The following is a 24,964-nucleotide window of genomic DNA, read 5'->3' as shown; positions in this document are numbered from 1 at the left end:
AGTCTTTAATTACTCAGCCAAAGCCAAGAATATAGAAAGCTAAATAAAAATCATATATCTGAAATACCTCAAATTGCATTAGTAAAAGAAATCAAATCTAACATGGAAAAGTTCATAAATTAAATTGGGAAAATAAATAAAAGGAACATTGAACCTGGATATTGAGAAGAAGAAATCCTAAATCCTAAGAGAGAGGAGAGAGCCTCTCTCTCTCTCTAAAAGTACATCTAAAAACTAAAGTTGTGAATTATGAATGAATGATAAGTATTGTCCCCCGAGTCTCTGCATGTTCCTTAGCTTTATTCTGTGTTTCTGTGCCGAAAACTGGATCAAAATGTGGCCCGAAATTTCCCCCAGCATTTTCTGAATTTTTTGTAGTTTGCGTAAGTCACGCGTACGCGTCCATCATGCGTACGCATCGTTTGACGATTTTCCTCTCCACGCGTGCGCGTCAGGCATGCGCTCGCGTCATTTGCGCGAACTCCAATCCACGCGTACACGTCGCTGTGATTTTGTCCAAATCGCGCGCACGTGTCATCCATGCGTGCGCGTCGCTGTTCGCTGGTTGTCTCCTTTATTTCTTGTGCTCCTTCCCTTTTTGCAAGCTTCCTCTCCATTCTCTAAGCCATTCCTGCCCTATGAAACCTGAAACATTTAACACACGGATCACGGCATCGAATGGTATAAAGGAGAATTAAAATACACAATAAAAAAGATCTCTAGGAAGCAGATTTTTAACCATGGAATAATTTTGGGAAGGAATTGTAAAATTATGCAAATTATATGAATAAGTGGCAAGAATTTGAGAAAAACCACTCAATTAAACACAATATAAACCATAAAATAGTAGTTTATCAACCTTCCCACACTTAAACATTAGCATGTCCTCATGCTTAGCCTAAAGAGATAAAACAAATGAGTAGGGAAAAGCAAGACTCATGCAATGAAACCTATGAATGTGAATGAAACTACATTCAAAATATTTCTACCTACTTGGTTAAAAACAAACAAGTTCTCCAAGACAAATACAAACCAAATTCCACTAATTCAAATTATACAGTGAAAACAAGTAAACTTGTAAGAAGATAGCTCATGAAAGCAGGAAACATATAATCAAGCATTGAACCCTTACTGGTAGTGTATATCACTCTAACTCTCAAGTGTCTAGGGTCAATCACTCTACTCTTCTCTAATTATGCTTTCTAAACTTTGTTCTTCATCTAACCAATCAACAAATATTTAGTATACCAATGCAAACATCATGAGGTCTTTTTAGGGTTGTAACGAGGCTAAGGTAAGGGTGAGGATTGTATGGCCAAGTGAGCTATAATATGAATCTTTGACTAACCTAAGCTTTCACCTAACATACACACACACTCTATGTAATTCTAAAAATCACACCCAGCTACCCATAATACCCACTTTTGTATAATTCCCATACTCATGCACCAAATTTTTTATATTTCTTTACTTTTATCACATGTGCATTAATCTTTATTAAAGCTTAACATTGGGGTAATTTTTATCCCCTTATTTTTTTGAAACATAACTTATCAATGCACATGGATTTTTAATTTTTTTGGGTTTTACATGAATAGGTTCCCAAATTCCTAATATTAAAATAAATTAGAAACATGATACATTCCCTTATTAACCCATGTTCCTACAGTTTCCCCACACTTAATTGATGCACAACCTCTATCTTAAGCTAACCAAAGATTTAATTGGGATATTTAATTTGTTTTTCTGCTTAAGGCTAGTGATGTGGTAAAATATTAAACAAATGGGGATAAAAGGCTCAAGGTGGCTAATAAGGGTGACATAAAAGGGTAGGCTTATTTGGGATAAGTGAGGTAATAATCAAATATGGCATCAATCATATGTAAGCATGTAAATACACTAAATAATGGATATATAGAATGGAACAAAGTAAAGATTGCAATCATAGAGAAGAAAATACACAAGAATAAATTTCATGGTTTAAATAGTGTAACCATGTAATTAAGCTCAAGTCTCACAGGTTGTGTGTTCTTAGCTTTTTCAACTATGTTCCAAATACAACTTCAAACAAATTTAACATAAAAGTTTTGATTTAAATTAGTGAAAATTTTCAAAAATATGGTCTTAAAAAGAAACTTATTATTTTTTAACCATGTAGTACTTAAATGCAAACAATCAACTGCACATGCAATCTATTATGCAATGCAACAATGAACTAATAAAGAAAATAAGACATTGGTGCTGAGAAGAGAATAACTAACCCATGGAGATCGGTATCGAGCTCCCCACACTTAAAGATTGCACCGTCCTCGGTGCATGCTGAGATGTGCAGGTGGACGGGCTGTTCTAACTGGCGCTTTTCCCCGAAGATTTTGCAGATAGACTTGTCTGTCTCCCCTTGTAAATGTCTTCCAGTTCCTTTCCGGGTGGCCATCCTGAAAGAAAAAAGGAAGAAAAGTAATCCATAAATAAAGATAAGAAAATAAATGAAGTATGGGTGGGTTAATGCCAAATGATAAGGGTCTCAATTACATGGAAGCTTCAATATATACGTGAGAAAACAATAGAAGCACATGGCATACCAGTGGTGCAAAATTTGCAACAATGGGAAGAGTGTGCATAATGCAAGATAGTGTATGTTCATGTCAATGCAAGAGGGTTACAAGTATCATATAAGATTAGCATTGACCTATAAATAATATTACCCAACAATGGAAACAAGTCACGAAGCATCAAAATAATATCAGAAAGATACAACAGTTGAATAAGAAAATTTAACACCAATAAAAAAATAATCGCGTTGTAGGTATAGTTTCTAAACCAACAGAGAATCCTTTCGTGCAAAAGTTTTGTTTGTCACTTAAGCAAACCCAATAAAAATAAATAACCGAAGTATTCAAACCTCGGGTCGTCTCTCAAGGAATTGCAGGGAGGTATGATTTATTATTGGTTATTGAAAAAGATATATTTTATTTTGGATTTTTGAAATAAGGAACAAGTAATTTAAATGACAGGAAAAATAAATTAATAATTAAGAAAATTCTTAGCAAGGTATGAAAATTAGAAGTCCTATCCTAGTTATCCTTATCAATTGTGATGAGAATTGCTCATTGTTCCCACTTAGTCAACCTCTAACTATGAAGGTAAGTCAAGTGGATAAATCAATATGAATCCTCAAGTCCTAGTCAATTCCCAAAGAAAGACTAGAGTTAGTGGAATTCAAGTCAATTAGCAAGTTCCAATTATCAATCAACAAAAGCGTTTGATAACTCAAGAGTCTCTAATTACTCAACCAAAGCCAAGAATATAGAAAGCTAAATAAAAATCATATATCTGAAATACCTCAAATTATATTAAACAGAAAATCAATCTAAACATAAAGAGTTCATAAACCAAATTGAGAAAATAAATAAAAGGAACATTGAACCTGGAAATTGAGAAGAAAAAATCCTAAATCCTTTAAGAGGAATCCTAATCCTAAAACCTAAGAGAGAGGAGAGCTCTTTCTCTAAAACTACATCTAAAAACTAAAATTGTAAATTATCAGCTTATGCTCATTATGAATTGTGTCTCTTCATGTTCCCTGGTTTTATTCTGTGTTTCTGGGCCAAAAACTGGGTCAAAACGCGGCCCAAAATTGTCCCTAGCATTTTCTAAATTTTTTGCAGTTCGCGCATGTCACGCGTACGCGTCGGTTACACGTACGTGTCGTTTAATGATTTTCCTCTCCACGCGTGCGTGTCAGGCACGTGCTTACGTCGTTACGTGAACTCCAACCACGCGTACGCATCAGGTACACGTACACGTCGCTGTGATTTTCTCTATTTCGCGTGGTCGCGTGAGCCATGCGTCCGCGTCGGTGTTCGCTGGTCATCTCCTTGGTTTCTTGTGTTCCTTCCATTTTTGCAAGCTTCCTCTCCATTCTCTAAGCCATTCCTGCCCTTTGAAGCCTGAAACATTTAAGACATGGATCATGATATCGAATGGTATAAAGGAGAATTAAAATACATAATTAAAAAATCTCTAGGAAGCAAGTTTTCAACCATGGAACTAAACTAGGAAGGAATTGTAAAATCATGCAAATCATATGAATACGTGGGCAAGAATTTGATAAAAACCACTCAATTAAACAAAATATAAACCATAAAATAGTGGTTTATCAACCTCCCCACACTTAAACATTGCACCGTCCTCGGTGCATGCTGAGATGTGCAAGTGGATGGGCTGCTACAACTGATGCTTTTCTCCAAAGATTGTGCAGATGGACTTGTTTGTTACCCCATATAGAAGCTTCTCATTTCCCTTCCTCGGTGGCCATCCTGAAAGAAGAGAAAAAGGAAGAAAAAGTAACCCAGAAATAAAGATAAGAAAATAAATAAAGTCTGGGTGGGTTAATGCCAAATAATGAGGGTCTCAATTACATGGTAGCTACAACTTGCAAGTTAGAAAACAATAGAAGCACATGGCATACCAGTGGTGCAAAATTTGCAACAAAGGGGAGGAGTGTGGGTAATGAAAGACAATATAAATTCATGTCAATGCAAAATTAATACAAGTATCATTAAAAAGTAGCATTGACTTAAATAATATTATCCAACAGTGTAAAATAAGTCACTGAGTACCAAAATAATACCAAAAAAGATGCAACAATTGAATATGAACAAGTAACACCAATGAAAAAATAATAAATTTTGAAAAGAAAAGAAAAATATGCACAAAATTAAAATGCAATGAATGAGATATGCAAATAAATTAAGTAAAATAGAATTGAAGTAAAGAGGGATGAGAAGTTAAAGAGATAACGTAAGAAAGAAAGAAGAAAGAAGAAAGGATAGAAGAAATTAGGATTAGAAAAGAAAAGATAAGATAATTGGCGCTGATTTGGATAAGTTGTGCGGCGCAGGCGACGCGGATGCGTGAGAGACGCGATCGCGTGGTGTGCGATAAGGTCAGGTGATGCGGACGTGTGGGTCACGCGATCGCGTGGCCTGATTTGTGCGATTGGCACGAGTGCAGCCTCGCGTTCGCGCAACTCTCTATTTCAAACTCATTTTGCGAAATTTTAGGGTGACGCGATCGCGTGAATGGCCATTTTTGAAAAACGATGCGGACGCGTGAGGCACGCGTTCGCATGGTAGGGCTTGTGCTTCTAGCACGAGTCCAGCCCTACTCCATCATAACTCTCTACCATGCACCCATTTACGTCGATTTTGCAGGGCCACGCATTCACGTGGGTGACGCGGACGCGTGGGGATGATATTTTGCAAATGACGCGAATGCGTCAATGACACGGTCGCGTGGGCGTATTTGTGTCTGAGGCACGCCTCCAGCCATGCTCTCGCGTGACTTTCTATTCACTTTTCTTTTCTTCTTAATGCACTTGTGATGCGGACTTGTCACCGATGCTTACGCGTCGCCTGCGTGTTTTTATATATATATATATGCAGGATGCAAAATGCAATGCTAATGTGGATGCTATGAATAATTCGAGGTTCAATAAAATAAAATAGAAGAAACCTCAAGAACAAGCAAAATGAAATAAAATTGAAAATGGAATGATCATACCACGGTAGGTTGTCTCCCATCTAGCAGTTTTGGTTAAAGTCTTTAAGTTGGACATTTGATGAGCTTCCTGTTATGGTAGCTTGTGCTTGTATTCATCCAAAAATCTCCACCAGTGTTTGGAATTCCAATAGCCTCTGGGGTCTCAAACAAGGCATGTAAAGCCCTTGAGCAGTTACAAACAGGTTCTCAGGCTTCCGGGGTGATGAATGTCAGAACAGATTCCAGGATTCCAAACCTTGCTTTTGCACTCGTCTTTGTCTCGATTTATATTTTTCCTGCCGGGTGGTTTGGAAGTTGTATTCTCACCAAGATGACCAAACATCTTCTGAGACCCAGTTAATCGAACTCTGTACCAATCCTTGCTTCTCAAATTGAAGTGTGAAACCTCATTGAATCTTACATACCAGCTCTGAGAGCAAGTCATTTCCCTTTTACTCTTAAAGCCGCAAGGAGCTCTAAGCTGGCCATCTGTTTCAAGTAAACCATATTCAAGTGGAAAAGTAAAGATAAAAGCTAAGGGTTTTACCCACTTGAAGTTTGTATTGGGCGGTAATGGCCTTGGGATAGGTATTTCCAGTGGTTTTGCAAGCTCTACTCCCTTGTAGTCTTCTGTGAATTCTTCCACTTTTTTGCAAATTTCTTCAACTGCAACCACGTCCTGATCAAAGTCTTCGATATCTTCCTCATCATTTGAGTCATAATTGGGAGGTTGAGAAAAGTCTACCTCTGCATTATCTTCGTATTCACTTGGGGAAGATTCTTCTTTCTCAAAGAATTCACTTGCGGATACAAGTTCATTACTAGGAGAACTTGACTTGTGATTATCATCATCAAGGAAACCTGCTTCTTGAGTTGTTCCATCCAGTTCTTCATAAGATACCTGCTTTGGGGGGTTGTGCACTCTCCTCCTTAGCATCGATCGCAAATTTCTTGACGGAATTCTCCTCAATTATGGATTACCATGGAGGTTCAGCGTCTCCTAAGTCTTCAACCAACTCTTCTTCTTTTATAATGACAGCTTCCTCCACTAGTTCCAGTACAAAGTCATGCTCCACACTGTCTACTGGAGTTTTTAGTATCTCCTTCATGCTACGTTCTTCATTAGATTGTCCACATGGAGCCATGGGAGTTCATTGAGTGTCCAAACGTCGGAGAGATAATCGATTTATCGCTTGATTCAATTGGTGAAGGGTTGCATGAAATTTTTCTACTGTTTCCTTGAGACGTTCCTTGATAGATTCCTGGGTTGATGGATATGGATATGGTGTATAGGGAAGTGGTGGTTCTTGGCAGTAATTGGATTGGAATTGGTATGGATATAGGTTAGGTCATATGGAGGTGAATGATGGTAGGGGGCTTCTGAGTGTGGTGGTTCAAAGCTGTGTTGAGAAGGTGGTTCGTAGGCATATGATGGGGCTTGTTGGTAGCCACAGGGGGTCCACTATATCTGTCATCTTGGTATACACCTCGGAATGGCTCTTGACCGTAGTAATTTGGTGGGTGTTGGTTGTCACGAAAAGGTCCACCATAACATACTGTCTTGACATGCATTCTGGAATGGTCGTGGTCCATGGTATCTTGGAGGGTGTTGTTGCCTAAAGGGTTAATCAGATCATCATTGCTCCATCCATCTTTGATTGTTTTGACCTTGATGCATGTTCCTGTTATAGCTTCCATTCCTTTCAACACTATTAGAACCAAACTCAAAGCGATGGGGTGAGAACTCATAGTAACTAGTAAAAATTAAAAATAAAAACAAAAATAATTAAACAAGAAAAAGAAAATATTTACAATAACAAATAATAAGGCACACGTTTGCGATTCCCCGGCAATGGCGCCATTTTTAACGAACTAAATTCCTGCGCGGTCTAGAATTTTCACAAATAAATCTTCGTTGCAAGTATAGCTTCTAAACCGGCAAGGAATCCCTTTCGTACAAAAGTATAGTTGTCACAAGTAACAAAACCCAATAAAATTTATAACCGAAGTATTTAAACCTCGGGTCGTCTTCTCAAGAAATTGTAGGGAAGTATGATTTATTATTGGTTATGGAAAAAGATATATTTTATTTTGGGTTTTTGAAATAAGGAACAAGTAATTTAAATGACAGGAAAAATAAATTAATAATTAAGAAAACTCTTGGCAAGGTATGAAAATTAGAAGTCCTATCCTAGTTATCTTTATCAATTGTGATGATAATTGCTCGTTGCTCCCACTTAGTCAACCTCTAACTATGAAGGTAAGTCAAGTGGATAAATCAATATGAATCCTCAAGTCCTAGTCAATTCCCAAAGAAAGACTAGAGTTAGTAGAATTCAAGTCAATTAGCAACTTCCAATTATCAATCAACAAAAGAGTTTGATAACTCAAAAGTCTTTAATTACTCAGCCAAAGCCGAGAATATAGAAAGCTAAATAAAAATCATATATCTGAAATACCTCAAATTGCATTAATAAAAGAAATAAAATCTAACATGAAAAAGTTCATAAATTAAATTGGGAAAATAAATAAAAGGAACATTGAACCTGGAAATTGAGAAGAAGAAATCCTAAATCCTTTAAGAGGAATCCTAATCCTAAATCCTAAGAGAGAGGAGAAAGCCCCTCTCTCTGTAAAACTACATCTAAAAACTAAAGTTGTGAATTATGAAGGAATGATAAGTATTGTCCCCCGAGTCTCTGCATGTTTCCTGGCTTTATTCTGTGTTTCTGGGCCGAAAATTGGGTCAAAACACGGCCCTAAATTGCCCCTAGCGTTTTCTGATTTTTTTGCAGATCGCGCATGTCACGTGTACGCGTCGATCACGCGTACGTGTCGTTTGACGATTTTCCTCTCCGCGCGTGCTCGTTAGGCATGCGCTTACGTCGTTTGCGCGTACTCCAATCCACGCGTACGCGTCAAGCACGCGTACGCGTCAAGCACGCGTACGCGTCGTTGTGATTTTGTCCAAATCGCGCGAACGCGTCATCCATGCGTACGCGTCACTGTTTGCTGGTTGTCTCCTTTATTTCTTGTGCTCCTTCCCTTTTTACAAGCTTCCTCTCCATTCTCTAAGCCATTCCTGCCCTATGAAGCATGAAACACTTAACACATGGATCACGACATCGAATGGTATAAAGGAGAACTAAAATACACAATAAAAAAAGATATATAGGAAGCAGGTTTTCAACCATGGAAATCATATGAATAAGTGGGCAAGAATTTGATAAAAACCAGTCAATTAAACACAATATAAACCATTAAATAGTGGTTTATCAAAGACACAAGGAAAGGGCAAGTTTCTCGGTACCTAGGAGCTCTTATAAGGCTGAATGCTAAGCTATTTGGTACAAAGCCTCTGGAGGAAAAACCTCCACTTCTTACCAAAGAGCTCCATGCTTTGGTTCAGCAAGAGCTACCTCAGAAGCTTCCAGATCCTGGACGCTTTCTGATTCCTTGCACCATAGGCACTATGACATTTGATAAGGCTCTGTGTTACCTAGGGTCAAGCATTAACATCATGCCACACTTTGTAATGGAGATGTTAGGCATACTTGAGGTACAAGCTGTACATGTCTCTTTAGAGATGGTAGACAAGACCATGAAGAAGCCATATGGCTTAGTGGAGGATGTATTGGTTAAAGTTGAAAACCATTACATCCTTGCAAACTTCATAGTCCTGGACATTGAAGATGATGAGGATGACTGTGTCATCCTTGGAAGACGTTTCCTAGCCACAGCCAATGTTATCATTGATGTGGCTAAAGGAGAACTAACCCTAAAGTTAGGAGAGGATCACATCTTAATCAAGATGCCTCACCCCCATTCTCCCTCTAAAAGAGAGACAACTGTGCAACACCTAGTGTGCCAACCCTCTCTTCCTGTGCAGAGCTCTACAAAGCACCCAAACATCAATTCTAAGTTTGGTGTTGGGTAGTCCTTAACAAGATCTAAGCACAAAGGTACTAAGAAGAAAGTACCTAAAGGCTGGAAGGATAAGAAAGTCCCAACCGAAGGCCTCTCACCTGGGTTGAGAGTTGTCTTCACCAAGAAGCTAGTCTTACCACACACAGTGAGCCGTCTCCTATCTCTAGAGCATGTAGAGCTCATTCATGAGAGGACAGGCAGAAAATTCACTGTCAAGGACGAAAATCTGAGCCTATACTCACCTCCATAAGGAGCTAAAGGTCAAGCTAGTGACTTTAAAAGAGCACTTGTTGGGAGGCAACCCAATTTTACTCAAACTTATTTATTTTATTTTCATTTTGTTTTTCCTTTTGGTTGTTAGAGTCATGATCATGTGCATCAGTCAAGAGACAGGATTCACAGTAGTGAAAACAGAACACTCCAAGTAAAGTGTCAAAGTTGAATGCTAGCCAGGAAGCCCTGCTGGGCATTCAACACCCCAAGAGGGGAGCATTGTTGGCGTTGAATGCCAGCCAGAGAGTAGCCCCTGGGCGTCCAAACGCCAGTGTAAGAAAGCAGGGAATCTGGAATTCCCTAGCCTCTCAAGACCAAGAGGTCCCACGGAAGCTCCACCTACCCCACTTTCTTCTTTCCCATTGATCATATTTGCTCGAGGATGAGAAAAACTCTTAAGTTTGGTTTTTTAAAAGATCTACTTTGTGACTTTTACCACTCTTAAGTTTAGTAGAAGAGGATGGAGCAAACTAGAGACCATGCACATACATGAGCCTGTGCAGCCGCCTCAACAAAGACAAAGGAGTGACATAGAAAAGACCAAGCATTACACTGGATCCTCAAGGAGGAGTAGTAGCAATCATCATTCAGGTGGATTCGTTCTCTTTTACACCTCTTTCTGTTTTATTTTTCTGTTTTCTGTCTGTTTATTATTTGTTCTCTTGTTCTAGTTGTTTGATCATTTGCATTTGATTTCTTCAAGTTGTAAAATATTTCTTATATCTCTCACCTTGTTTAAATAAAAACTTTAATTGAAAAGAACTGAGAGATACATGAATTTCAAGTTTAAAATAAGATTAGTTTCATTAGTTTGATATGGTGTCATTTGATTTTGTTTTCTGAGTTTTTGAAATAAACAGCGCATATTTGAAGTTGAAATTTATGAATGTTGGCTCTTGAAATAATAAAGAAAAAAGGAAAAGTATTATTGATAATCTGAAAAATCTAAAAATTGATTCTTGAAGCAAGAAAAAATAGCAAAAAGAAAAAGAAAAAGCTTGCATGCGGGAAAAAAAGTGGCGAAAATAGAAAGAAAGAAAAAATAAAAAGCATGCAATAAAAGCCAATAGCTCTTTAAACCAAAAGACAAGAGCAAAAAGACAATAACCCTTAAAACCAAAAGGCAAGGGTAAAAGGACCCAAGGCTTTGAGCATTAATGGTTAGAAGGGCCTAAAGGAATAAAATCCTGGCATAAGCAGCTAAACCAAGCTGTCCCTAACCATGTGCTTGTGGCGTGAAGGTGTGAAGTGAAAAACTTGAGACTGAGCGCTTAAAGTTGGGGTCCAAAGCAAATAGAGTGTGCTTAAGAACTCTGGACACCTCTATCTGGGGACTTTAGCAAAGCTGAGTTACAATTTGAAAAGGTTCACCCAGTTAAAGTGTCTGTGGCATTATTGTATCCGGTGGTAATATTGGAAAATAAGGTGCTTAGGGTCATGGCCAAGACTCTGAAAAGCTATGTTCAAGAATCAAAATAAGCTCAACTAGGAGAGTCAATGATATTATCTGGATTCTAAGTTCCTAAAGATGCCAACATCTCTGAATTTCAATGGATAGTGAGATGCCAAAACTATTTAGAAGCAAAAAGCTACTAAGACCCCATCATCTGATTTTAACTAAGTTTCTTTTGAAACTTAGAAACTGATTGTATCTTAATTTTCTTTTCTATTCTACTGTGTTTTTAGTTGCTTGGGGACAAGAAACGGTTTAAGTTTGGTGTTGTGATGAGCGGATATTTTATACGCTTTTTGACATCATTTTCATAAAGTTTTTAGTAGTTTTTATTTAGTTTTTATTAATTTTTATAGGTTTTAGTGTTAAAATCACATTTTTGGATTTTACTATGAGTTTTTGTGTTTTGGGAAATTTCAGGTAATTTCTGGCTAAAATTGAGGAGCTAGAGCAGAAGTCTAATTCAGAGACAGAGAAAGCATTGCAGATGTTGTCCAGATCTGACCTGCCTGCATTTGGAAGAGCTTTTCTGGAGCTACAAAAGTCCAAATGGGGCGCTCTCAATAGCTATGAAAAGCTGACTTTCGGCGCTTTCCAGGAATATGTAATAGTTTATACTTTGCTTCGGATTAGAAGGCCCAAAACTGGCATCCAAAGGCCTAGAGAGGACCCCCTAGCTGGCGTTCCACGCCCAAGGAGCCTTATAGCACATGTATCTCATCAAGGCTCAGCCCAAACACTCACCAAGTGGGCTCTAGAAGTGGATTTTAGCACTAAATAGACTGTTTTACGCTTACTAGTTATTTGTTTAGTATTTAAGGGATTAACTTTATGTAATTCAGAAGTCTTTGACCACTTGAAGTTCCTTGGAACCTTTTACACCTCTCGAAGAGGGAGGTCTGCCATTTTTTTTGTTTTTCCATTGTTTTACTTTCAGTATGAGTTTCTAAACCTTTTAGGTTGAGGTGAGGAGCCTAGCTGAGTCCTATGAATTAAAAAAAGTACCATTATTTCTTCTTCGATCCGTGTTTGATTTATCTATAAGATGTATATCCCGATCTTCATTGTGGTGAACAGGATGATCTGACATATTGGCTCTGTTCATCACATTAAGACTAACGTGCCTAACAAACACCCACGTCTACTTGGTTTCGTGTGAGTACCTGGAAGAAAAGCACAAGCCAACAGCTATGTTTATACATCTCTCAGACGGTTAATCCACGATTTCGTTGAAGACTTCTCGAGACACCAGTTCAGCCGATCTCCGGGGAGATTATAGTCTCTGTGGTATAGGCTAGATTCCAATGAAGAAGCGTTCTCAGATCCGGAAGATTAGACCTTGTTTGTGGCGTTTTGAGTAGGATCGCCAAGAGAATAGACTACTATGCACTTCACCCTTCGTCAGATTGAATATCACGACCACTGGCCACGGTTGTGTTCAACTTGTAGCAGAGGAGATCATTGACCACGTGCAATGGCTTTCATCACTTATAGCCTACCATAGAAGAAGATCATTCACAAGAAAAGAAGACAATAGTATCAGAGTTATTTCAGAAAAATATAGCAACTCCAACTCCCAACTCTATTCCCAGCATATAATTCCTAATAGCTAACTTCTTAACAACCTTTGATTCCGCCTGACTAAGACCTGCAAGACAACCATAGCTTGGTTCAAGCCACAATCCTTGTGGAATTGACCCTAACTCGCTCAGGTATTACTTGGACGACCTAGTGCACTTGTTGGTACTGCTGCTGTTGTACAAAATTGTGTGGGTTTTGCGTACACACGCACCAGCGTCCCACGCCGAGAGCATTGGCTTGGCTTGGCGTGCCACGCCCAGCTCTCAAGTGGCACACCCATGTTGGTGATTGGCTTGGTGTGCCACACCCAAAACTCAAGTTGCACGCCCATGATGTGAGTTGACTTGGCGTCCCACGCCCAAGTCTCAAGTGCCACGCCCTATGGTGCAGCCGTTCATCCTCTTCTCTGGTAATTTGAACTAGGGTGCCACGCCCAGACCTGGTGTGCCACGCCTATATTAAAACCTTCAATTTTCTTTTTTAGAGGGTTGGCCTGGTGTGCCACGCCCAGGTCTGGCGTGCCACGCCCCTTGTTGGTGCACAAACTTTCCCTTTTGGTCTAGTTAGATAGCGTGCCACGCCCCATACACCAAGTGACATGCCTATTGATAGTTGGCTTGGCATGCCACACCCAGAGTCTCAAGTGTCACACCTTCAATGAGGTCTTACCCTTATCTTCTGAGAAATTGGCCTGGCATGCCACGCCCATGATGGTAGTGTGGGCTCATAAGCTTGGCGTGCCATGCCCCTAGTACCATGTGGCACGCCCGTTGAAGTTGCTCCTTCCCTTCTCCTTTGGACCTTTGTACTGGTGTGCCACGCCTTTGACCTGGTGTGCCACGCCCAGCTTGGGAGATAGAACTAGTTTTGCACACCCAGCTTGGCCTACCACGCCCTTGATAACTCTTCAAAGATCCCTTCCAGGAAAACATCACTGGCGTGCCACGCACATTGTTGATCTTGAAGAACCTTCTTCTGGAAAATATGCCTGGCGTGCCATGCCCAGCAGTGGTGTGCCACGCCTATAGTGAAGCTTAGCCATCCTTCTTTTGGAGAATAGAGCTAGCGTGCCACGCCCAGCAGCGGCGTGCCACGCTTGATGTTGAGCTTGGAGTTCCCTCTCTGGACATCATAACTAGCATGCCACGTCCAGCAATGCATGTCATAGCCATGATAAACCTTCAACATCCTTCCCTAGAAAAAGATAACTGGCGTGCCAATCCTAGCCTTGGCGCGCCACGCCCATTGTAGTTCTTCAAGGATTCTCTTCTGGAAATTATAACTAGCATGCCACGTCTGACCTTGGCATACCACGCCCATTGAAACTCTTCAAAGACTCCTTCTTGGTTCATATGTATGGCATGCCATGCCTGGTCATAGATCTTGAAGTTTGCTTGAAGTGGCATGCCCCACTCACACCCCCAGCATCCTTGCTTGCTTTCTTCCTCTTTTGTTACTCTTTTCACCTGAAAATAAGCAAGAACTCATTTCAAGGCATATTCTTATAAACCTGTGATATAACTCTTATACATGTATCAAATGAATGAGAATTAATCACTTCAGTGGGCCTTTTTGATGAGAACAAGCGGTAAATAATGCAAGTCATCACAACACCAAACTTAATTTTTGCTTGTCCTCAAGCAAATAAATGCGAATTCTTTTAAATGATTGAAACTTGGCCCTTAAGAGGATGCAATCAACAATTAGAGATAAAGACTAAATATCAAATCATGCATGAGCTTGGTTATTTGCTTTCATCTTACAATGAAACCCTTAGACCCTTGAGGATCTCTTTATGTCCCTGTTTTTAGAGCCCTTTCTATTGATTGTCACCTTGAAGTAGTAACGTTTGTTATTTTTCTTTTGATTGCTCTTTTTCTTCTTTTATTATTCTTTTGTTTCCTTGATTGACCACGACTCTAAATGTTTTGTCTCATGACGAACTTTTAAAGTAAGCCTTCAATTAGCACTTCCAAACCAGTTGGTTTTAGGGTACCAAGTGTTGAGACACCCCTAAGAATTTACTTGCTCAGGTCTCTTTTCTTGGCACATATTTACCACAAGCATCTACTAGAATCTTGGCTCTTTGAGCCATTGGTTTCTTTAATTTCTTCCTAGTAGTTGATGCTCAGAGCCTTGGGTCATGCTTACTACTTCTTGGATCTATTTGTATTCAAGGGTCATCCTTAGCATCTACTTGTTATGTCCTCTATGTCTAGTTGTTTCATTATAAATTATTCACTTCCCAAACTTCATTCTATGGTTTTACACTTTACTCTTCATCTCTTACTTTGATTCCGCTCACTTAAGTCGTAGTTCCTTAATTTTGTTTTACAAGCAACTCATCATTAACTCCTTTTGGAAACAAACTAAATTTGTTGATATTGTAAAAAATTAACAATCAACATTTTCTTCCTCAAAATAAAACTAAAACTTATGAACTCATACAAGGACTATTAACTCATAAAAACTCATAAAAACAAACATCCAGCATATCAAAAGAAACTACTAAGCAATAAATTCAGAAAATAGCTTCCAAATGGGATTCAACAACCTTTACTTGTCATGATGCTTCTCCCTTGATCTGTGCATTGGTCCCTTCCCTTTATCCTTTTTCTTGTAGGACTCATCACCACTCTTCTTTGTAGAAGCTCCTTCTTGTGCTTGTGATACGTGGTCAGGAGAGCATTTTTGCCATCTTAGAGCTAAGGGACGGAATGGTAATCTTGTCATATTCAAGGATCTGAATACTAGAATAATTTTACCATGCCAGTCTTGGACATCACGAAGACCAAGAGTCTGTCTCAAAAACAGTAGTGCTGAAAGGGCGACAACTCACAAAGCCCATTGGGCTAAGTCAGGACAGCAAGAAGCCCAATAATGCTTTTCAAATTCAATGAGAGGCATAATTTATTATTAATTTTCGAATTTTTAGGCATTTAAGTTAGTTTGTTTTGTTGTTAGAGTTTGTTGAAAGATTTGAATTACTCCTGATTTGCTTAGTAGTATTTTTAGGGATTTTAAATTTAAATCAAATCTGATCTAATCTAATAAGATCACATCTGATTTAAATTAGTTATCATATCTTTAGGATTTTAAAATTTAAATCAAATATGATCTAATCCAATAAGATCAAATCTAATTTAAATTAGTTATCTTATCTTTTAGTTACTTTGTTAGGTGCCTATTTAAACACTTTTGGTGAGGCAATTTACATAACTTTTAATGAATAAAACTTCCTTAGTGCTTTATGCACGTTTTTATTGTGTGATTAAGTGAGGTGAGTGATTTGCTTCGCTTGTTGCATGGAGAAAATTGAGTGATTCAATTTTCATCCCTCTGATCTAGGTTGTCAAGGACAAGTTCTTTGAAGGTCTAGTAGGGAGCCCCTTCCGGTGACCTAGGTTGCTAAGAACAGGTAACTTAGAGGTCTAGTAGGAAACCCCGCCTTATCTATCCTGTTGTTTTTCCTTTATCTGTTTTTTTTCCTTATCATCTGGTATTAGTTCAGGTCGTAGGTAAATTCTTATTTATCTACACGTTCCATGGGTCTTGTTTAGTCTCTTTTTTTTTCTCTCTTTAATTTCTGTAAATTCACGTTAGAGTCAAAAAAAAAATTTCTTTTTTTAATTTTGTTTTTGCAATTATTCTATCTTTAAGTCAGTGTCTGGAAAAAAATAATAAAAAATGATTGAGTATTACGATAGTGATGATGAAGGAAGCTCATATGCGAAAAAGAGTTCTCAGTTTCAAATTCCTGCATTCAAAGGGAGGAATGATCCTGAAGCGTATTTCAGATGGGAAAGGAAGGTAGAATCGATTTTTGCAAATTGTATCCTATCAGAAGAAAAGAAGGTTCAACTAGTACAAGCCAATTTTTCCATTGCTGCCCGTATATGGTGGACTGAATTAGGAAGATCTAGAAGACGGTACGGAAAGTGCCCAATTAGTAGCTGAGAGAAGATAAAGAAAATCTTGAGGAGGCAGTTTGTGCCATCATCATACTACAATGCGTTTTTTGGAAAAAAATTTTACGTTACAACAAGGCTTAGAATCAGTGATGGAGTACCACAAGGAGTTTCTCTATTTGATGGACATGGCTAATATTAAAAGGAGTCCTGAGGTTCTTAAGGATCGCTTTTTCTTTGGATTACGTGAAGAACTTGCAGATGAAGTCCAACTTTACCGTTACATAACCATGGACAATTTGGTCAAATTGGCCATTGATTGGGAGCAGGTGCAACAAATGATAACTCGCCATAACAAGAGGAATTCTTCGACGTCTATCTCTCATTCTTCTTCAAAGCCAGAGATGGAAGAACTTGTTGAGTATGCTACAGAGGGTGATGTGTCCTTGGAAGATTTAACAGTGCAGAATTTCTCAACTGGGTCCTTGGGATGTGAGCAACTTGAAGAATATGAGAGAAAAGAAATTAAGAAAGAGATTGAGTGTTTGAGTGAAAAGAATCCATGTTTGATTGAAAGCAAGGGGTTTGAGAGAAAAGATGAGAATAGTGAGCGAGAGGAGTCAATGAATGAAAAAGAAATTGAGTTCAATAAACACACTTGTGAGAGAGATCTAGAAAGTTCTAGCTTAGATAAGAGTGCATTAGTCTCATTAAAATCCACAGAGTCCTTAGTTTCTCATACATCTAACCACAAAATTCCTAGTGTTATTATATCAAATTTTCCAGGCATTGTAGATTCACTGGTCAATTATGGAGGCATTAATATGAATGAAAAGGAAGAAAGACAAATTGCACACTTTGGACAAGATGGTGAAACCATGGTTGGAAAGATTGAACTTGCACACATGAGGGACATAGCTACAATTCAGTGGATAGAGAAAAGCCATCAAACAATGGTATTTAAACCTAGAGATTGGGTTTGGATTCCTTGGAGGGGCGAAGAGCATCTCATGCAAGATTCGAGGATGAATCTTTTTGAAGAGGGAGAGAATGATATGTGGTCATGAGGGCATTTTCGTCATCTTAAAGCTAAGGGACGGAATGGTAAGCTTGTCATATTCAAGGATCTGAATACTAGAAGAATTTTACGATGCCAGTCTTGGACATCAAGAAGACCAAGAGTCCGTCTCAAAAACAGTGGTGTTGAAAGGGCGACAACTCATAAAGCCCATTGGGCTAAGTCAGGACAGCAAGAAGCCCAATAATACTTTTCAAATTCAATAAGAGGCATAATTTATTATTAATTTTCAAATTTTTAGGCATTTAAGTTAGTTTGTTTTGTTGTTAGAGTTTGTTGAAAGATTTGAATTACTCCTGATTTGCTTAGTAGTATTTTTAGGGATTTTAAATTTAAATCAAATCTGATCTAATCTAATAAGATCAAGTCTGATTTAAATTAGTTATCATATCTTTAGGATTTTAAAATTTAAATCAAATATGATCTAATCCAATAAGATCAAATCTGATTTAAATTAGTTATCTTATCTTTTAGTTAGTTTGTTAGGTGCCTATTTAAACACCTTTGGTGAGATAATTTACATAACTTTTGATGAATCAAATTTCCTTAGTGCTTTATGCATGTTTTTATTGTGTGATTAAGTGAGGTGAGTGATTTGCTTCGCTTGTTGCATGGAGAAAATTGAGTGATTCAATTTTCATCCCTCTGATCTAGGTTGTCAAAGAGAAGTTCTTTGAAGGTCTAGTAGGGAGCCCCTTTCGGTGACCTAGGTTGCTAAGAACAGGTATGTTAGAGGTCTAGTAAGAAACCCCCCTTATCTATCTTGTTGTTTTTCCTTTATCTGTTTTTTTTCCTTATCAGCTTGGGTGTCCTTTGGCTTCCAAAAGCCTAGCCTCTTCACGAAAGTCCTCTCATCCTCCTTGTGCTTAGCCAAAATCTCTTCCTGCCTGGCACTAAGCTCTTCCATTCCATGCATAAATGTTATAAAGTTGGGGTTCAGGGTGGCTACCACATTATACAAGTGATTCAGCTTCGCTTGTGTGTTTATATCATATTGCCTTCTTGAAGTGGTTCTAGCCTCATAAAGGGACCTAAATTCAGCAAGATTCCTCTGTTAAACCATTTGTTGCTCCAGAATTTTGTTGAGGCTACCATACATTTCTCCCCAATGGAATTGGAATTGCCCTTGCTGCTCCTTAATTTGCTCCATGTTTCCTTGAAATTGCAGAATGCTCTCTTGCATTTGTTCCCAATGCTTCTGTTGCTACATGAGTTGGTTGTTGTCTCCATGAATGTGGTGGATATTCTACTGTATCTCTTCCCAATTGAATTCTTCTGGAAATTATGCTTGAACTTGTGGAATCGGTGCTTGGATATATGCCTCTTCTTGTTGTGGTGGCTCTTGTAGTGCTTGCATATGAACTCTATGCTCTCTGGCCCTTTGTAGTGGGTTGACAACCACCACTTTTTCCATCTTCTTGGCAGTTATTGGCTTGTCTTACACTAGCAATGTCTCGTCAATGATAGTTTCCACCCTAGCCTTATCACATAATCGTTGGATAATGCTTAGAAAAGCCAGCCTTGTACTGTCCTTGGTGCTTGTTAGCACCCTTTGAATGTTGTTTGCATTCATCTTTCCCACATTCACATTTTTCTCCTTCATGATACTATAGATTAGCACTACCCTTTCTGTAGTTACCTCTGAGCTGTTGAAGGTAGGGTTGAGGGATCTCCTCATAAAATCTAGCTATCCTCTAGCTTGAGGACATAAATCTCTCCTCCTCATTTGGCTTGGTCTCCCGTCTTTGTCCTTGATCCACTCAGTGTTGAGAACACAAATTTCATTCAGAATATCTTCAAATCTGGGATCAAGTTGCTTCACTCTTTCTTTATAGCTCTAGGAGGATCTTGTGCGCGTCACTTCCAACATGCTTTCTAGATTTTCAGGGCTGTAATATATTGTTTTCCCCTCACAAAACTTAGATAAGTGAGCTGTTGGCCTGGCTGCAAAATAGCATTGGCATAAAATTCTCTCACCAAGCTCACCACCACATTCTTTGGTGGATTGCAAAAGATTGCCCAGTCCCTATTATTAATCTCAATAGTGATTTCTCTATGCTCATCTCTTCCCAATTGGAAGCCAACCTCTGGAATGATTTGCCTCTCACTCACCCACCCAAAGAACTGGTTTTGGTGGAAGAATGAAAGAAACTTGTGCTCATTGTAGCTTGAAGAGGCAGAGGAGGTTTCTTTGGTCTTTCTTTTCTTTGATCCAAAGGCTATTGGTGGTGCCATTTGTGGAGCAAGAAACTGGTGAATAAAGAGATGGTAGAGGAAAGAAAGAGAATAGAGTAAAGCAAAAGGGATTTTGCTCAACACTAAACTTAGGAATTGATTATCCTAATCAAGAAAGAGAACAAGAAGGTACAGAAGGGAGAGTAGAGGTTTCAGATGAAAGAAGGAATGTATGAGTATGGTGTGATGAGGAGGGTTGGGTGAGTGCAATATATAAGGTGGGAAAAAAGAGTCTGGAAGGGTATGTAATTTATGGCAAACTTGAATTTTCATAATGGGAATTGGCGCATGGCGTGGGAGAAGCGCCACTTGAAAGTGGTTCAGCTTTTTTCAGATTGTAAGTTCCAAAGTGTGAAGTACACTTTGACTCCCTTACTTGATGAGTGATCAATATTTTGTGGGCCCTACCTCTTCCTGAAATTTCAGTTACAAAATTCTCATTAGTAATCAAAGGATTGCTTTATTTTCTTCTAATTAATTGCCATTTATATTGTGTGTCTTTTGGACACCAAACTTAAGTTCATTGCATCTGGTAACTGGTGCTCATGATTAAACTTTATTGTATATATTAGGAGTGGAAGAAATTTAATTCTGTATACCCTTCCACTTCCACTCTATGTGTAGACAATTTAAGTTACCTTTCATTTATCTCTCCAAATTACTTGGTGCATTAAGATACCAATTGATTGGGCTCAATTTGGATGCACGACTGGAATTTTTCATAATGGTGGCCACACCAAACTTAATTTTTGGCTTACTCTTAAGATCAATTAAATTATTGTCATGTAAGTTCCAAAATTAAGTGGGCTGGTGGCCACACCAAACTTAGTTCTTCAGCTAGTTTCTCAACCCAATTAAAGACATCACATAGCAAGGTATGCAAGGTTGATCTTCCAAAATAAAGTTAAGAACACTCTAAATCTTAAAAAGAAATCTAAGGCTACCAAAGTAAGCAGTTGACACTAGAAGCTAGAAAGCAATAAACTAGAGTAACAAACATGGAACAAGTTTAAAAACAGTAAACTAAAAGGATATGAATGTTGGGTTGCCTCCCAACTAGCGCTACTTTAACGTCATTAGCTTGACGGTTCTTCCTCTTCAGCTGAGGTTGTAGTTCACTTTTTGCTCATCCAGTGAGTCTCTCAAGTAATGCTTACGTTTATGGCCATTTACAGTGAATGTCCTCTGTGTTTTGTCATCCATAAGCTCCACATGACAATAATGGGAAACTTTGATGATTGTGAAGGGCCGTGACCATCTTGATTTCAGCTTTCCTGGGAAGAATTTGAGCCTTAAGTTGTATAAGAGATCCTTTTGGCTTTCTACAAACTCCCTTCTTAATATCTTTTGATCATGCCATTTCTTTGTTTTCTCCTTATAAATCTTCACATTTTCATAGGCTTGAGTTCTGAATTCTTCTAATTCATTCAGCTGCAGCCACCTTTTTTCCCCAGCAGCTTGAATATCAAAGTTTAACATCTTTAGAGCCCAAAATGCTCTATGCTCAAGTTCCACTAGTAGATGACAAGCTTTTCCAAACACCAATTGGTATGTAGACATGCCAATAGGTTTCTTAAAAGTTGTTCTATAGGCCTATAAAGCATCATCCAACTTCTTGGACCAATCTTTCCTTGAGTTCCCAATAGTCTTCTCAAGGATCCTCTTAAGCTCTCTATTTGAAATTTCAGCTTGACCATTGGTTTGTGGATGGTATGGGGTGGCTACTTTGTGCTTAACACCATATTTGAGGAGGAGTATCTCTAGTTGCTTGTTGCAAAAGTGACTTCCTCCATCACTTATAAAAGCTCTTGGAACCCCAAACCGGCTAAATATATTATTCCTCAAGAAATTGATCATCATTTTGTTGTCATTAGTTGATGTTGCTATGGCCTCTACCCATTTGAACACATAGTCCACAGCGACCAATATATAATTGTTTGAGTATGAGGGTGGAAAGTTCCCATGAAGTCAATCCCCCAAACATGAAGCTACTCTAACTCCATTATGAACCTCTGTGGAATCTCATTCTTTTTGGGTAGGTTGCCAACTTTTTGACACTCATTGCACCTTGTAACCAACTTCTTACATCGTTGAACATAGTGTGCCAGAAAAATCCATATTGCAAAACCTTGGCTGCAGTCCTCTCTCCACTAAAGTGTCCTCCATAGGTAGATCCATGGCAGTGCCAAAGAACCTTTTGTCCTTCCACATGAGAAATGCATCTTCTTTGAATTCCATCAGCACACTTCTTGAAGAGGTATGGTTCATCCCAAATAAAATGCTTGGCATCATTGATGAGCTTCCTTCATAAGGGCTTGTTGATGTTGGATGGTAGCTCTCCCCAAGTAAGCATACTTTAAGCTTGGAGGCATAATGCATGAAAACTTGTCTCTCAATAAATGTTCTACCGGCAAGTGCACCAGATTGTCGTCAAGTAAAAACTCATTGTGGAGTGAGGTCGAATCCCACAAGGATTGGTTGGTTGATCAACGTTAATTGGAGAATTATTCTAGTTGAACAAAATCCGAATTTAATTGGGGTTGCAGAATGTAAATTGGTGAGAAACTTAAATTGTAAGAAATTAAATGAACATAAATTAAATTACAGGAATGTAGGTGCAGAAACTTAAATTGCAAGAAATTAAAAGGGAATGAGGATTAAGCATTAAATTAAAGAACAGAATGTAAAGAGAATGGATAGATCAGAAGTGGGAAAGCTCATTGGGGTCCGGAGATGTTATAATTCTCCGGATCAAATTCATTTTCATCTCTTCCTTAATCAATGCATTCATTGATCTCCTTGGCAATCTTAAGTGATTAGATCCCAATTCCTTGGCAATCTAATCTCTCTAAGCATGAACAATTACCCAATTTCTTAATTTAAGTGCTCATGGGAAGAGATGAAGTATGATCACTGATTATACCACACATATTTATAGATCAAAGTGTTGGTAGGATTACATGTCACGATACCCATCCAAACCCCAATCAAATCCGATGTGAGAAAGCATTTCTAGCATGATCTCTACATTCCTCTTCCAAGGTTTAGAGGAGATCCAATTATGAATAGCTTATTTTCCAAGATAACTATCCAATTGGATGAAGACCGAAGCTTTCTAGCAAAATCAAAAGAAAAGAAAGAAGAAGAAGAATGAAAAACCAATATTGATCCATTGAATTACACAGAGCTCCCTAACTGATGAGCGGATAATTTGTATGCTTTTTGGCATTGTTTTTAGTGTGTTTTTAGTATAATCTAGTTAGTTTTTAGTATATTTTTATTAGTTTTTAGCTAAAATTCACTTTTCTGGACTTTACTATGAGTTTGTGTGTTTTTCTGTGATTTCAGGTATTTTCTGGCTGTAATTGAGGGTCCTGAGCAAAAATCTGATTCCGAGACCAAAAAGGACTGCGGATGCTGTTGGATTCTGACCTCCCTGCACTCAAAGCGGATTTTCTGGAGCTACAGAAGCCCAATTGACGCGCTCTCAACGGCGTTGGAAAGTAGACATCCTGGGCTTTCCAGCAATATATGATAGTTCATACTTTGCCCAAGATTTGATGGCCCAAACCGGCGTGGCAAATCAGCCTCAGAAATTCCAGCGTTAAACGCCGGAACTGGCATAAAACTTGGAGTTAAACGCCCAAACTGGCATGAAAGCTGGCGTTTAACTCCAGAAAAGGTCTCTACAGGAAAATGCTTCATTGCTCAGCCCAAGCACACACCAAGTGGACCCAGAAGTGGATTTTTACGTCATTTACTCATTTCTGTACACCCTAGGCTACTAGTTTACTATTAATAGGATCTTTTGACATTGTATTGAGGACCTTATGACCTCATGACACTTTACACCTTTCTTTGTGTATCTTCCACAGCATGAGTCTCTAAACCCCATGGTTGGGGGTGAGGAGCTCTGCTGTGTCTTGATGGATTAATGCAATTACTACTGTTTCTCATTCAATCATGCTTGCTTCCATTCTAAGATAATACATGTTCTTAACCCGGATGAATGTGATGATCCGTGACAATCATCATCATTCTCAACTATGAACGTGTGCCTGACAACCACCTCCGTTCTACCTTAGATTAAGTAGTTATCTCTTGGGTTCTTTAACCGGAATCTTCGTGGTATAAGCTAGAACTGATGGCGGCATTCAAGAGAATCCAGAAGGTCTAAACCTTGTCTGTGGTATTCTGAGTAGGATTCAATGATTGAATGACTGTGACATGCTTCAAACTCCTGAAGGCGGGGCGTTAGTGACAGACGCAAAAGAATCACTGGATTCTATTCCGGCCTGATTGAGAACCGACAGATGAATTCCGCTATGCTGTGACAGAGCATATGCAATCGCTTTCACTGAGAGGATGGGAGGTAGCCATTGACAACGGTGAAACCCTACATACAGCTTGCCATGGAAGGAGACTCGCGTGTTTGAAGAAGAAGACAGTAGGAAAGCAGAGATTCAGAAGATGGAGCATCTCCAAACCTCAACCTATTCTCCATTACTGCAAAACAAGTAATCATTTCATGTTCTTTTGCTTTTCACAATCAATCCTGATAATTTCTGATATCCTGACTAAGATTTACAAGATAACCATAGCTTGCTCCAAGCCGACAATCTCTGTGGGATCGACCCTTGCTCACGCAAGGTATTACTTGGACGACCCAGTACACTTGCTGGTTAGTTGTGCGGGATTGCAAAAGTGTGATTGCAATTTCGTGCACCAAGTTTTTGGCGCCGTTGCTGGGGATTGTTGAGTTTGGACAACTGACGGCTTACCTTGTTGCTTAGATTAGGACTGTTTTATTTTTGTTGGTTTAGAGTCTTTTAGTTGAGTCTAGTTTCATATTCTAAGTTTGGTGTCAATTGCATGCTTTTATTTTTCTTTTAATTTTCGATTTTTGCATGTTCTTAGTCCCTTTTTGATTTATAAAAATTCTAAGTTCGGTGTCCTCTTTGTGTT

At 38.7% G+C, this 24,964-nt stretch overlaps 1 protein-coding gene across 1 annotated transcript; it reads right to left on the bottom strand.

Moving 5' to 3' along the window:
* Positions 1-21,097: 21,097 nt before the first annotated feature.
* LOC112794848 (uncharacterized) lies at positions 21,098-21,559 on the bottom strand. The gene has a single exon (XM_025836822.1). It carries the CDS (start codon positions 21,557-21,559, stop codon positions 21,098-21,100), a length of 462 nt encoding a protein of 153 aa, XP_025692607.1.
* Between the last annotated feature and the right edge of the window lie 3,405 nt (positions 21,560-24,964).

This window comes from Arachis hypogaea, chromosome 4, assembly GCF_003086295.3.
Source record: "Arachis hypogaea cultivar Tifrunner chromosome 4, arahy.Tifrunner.gnm2.J5K5, whole genome shotgun sequence".
NCBI classification, from domain to species: Eukaryota; Viridiplantae; Streptophyta; class Magnoliopsida; order Fabales; family Fabaceae; genus Arachis; species Arachis hypogaea.
This window is presented reverse-complemented; position numbering and strand designations above follow the sequence as displayed.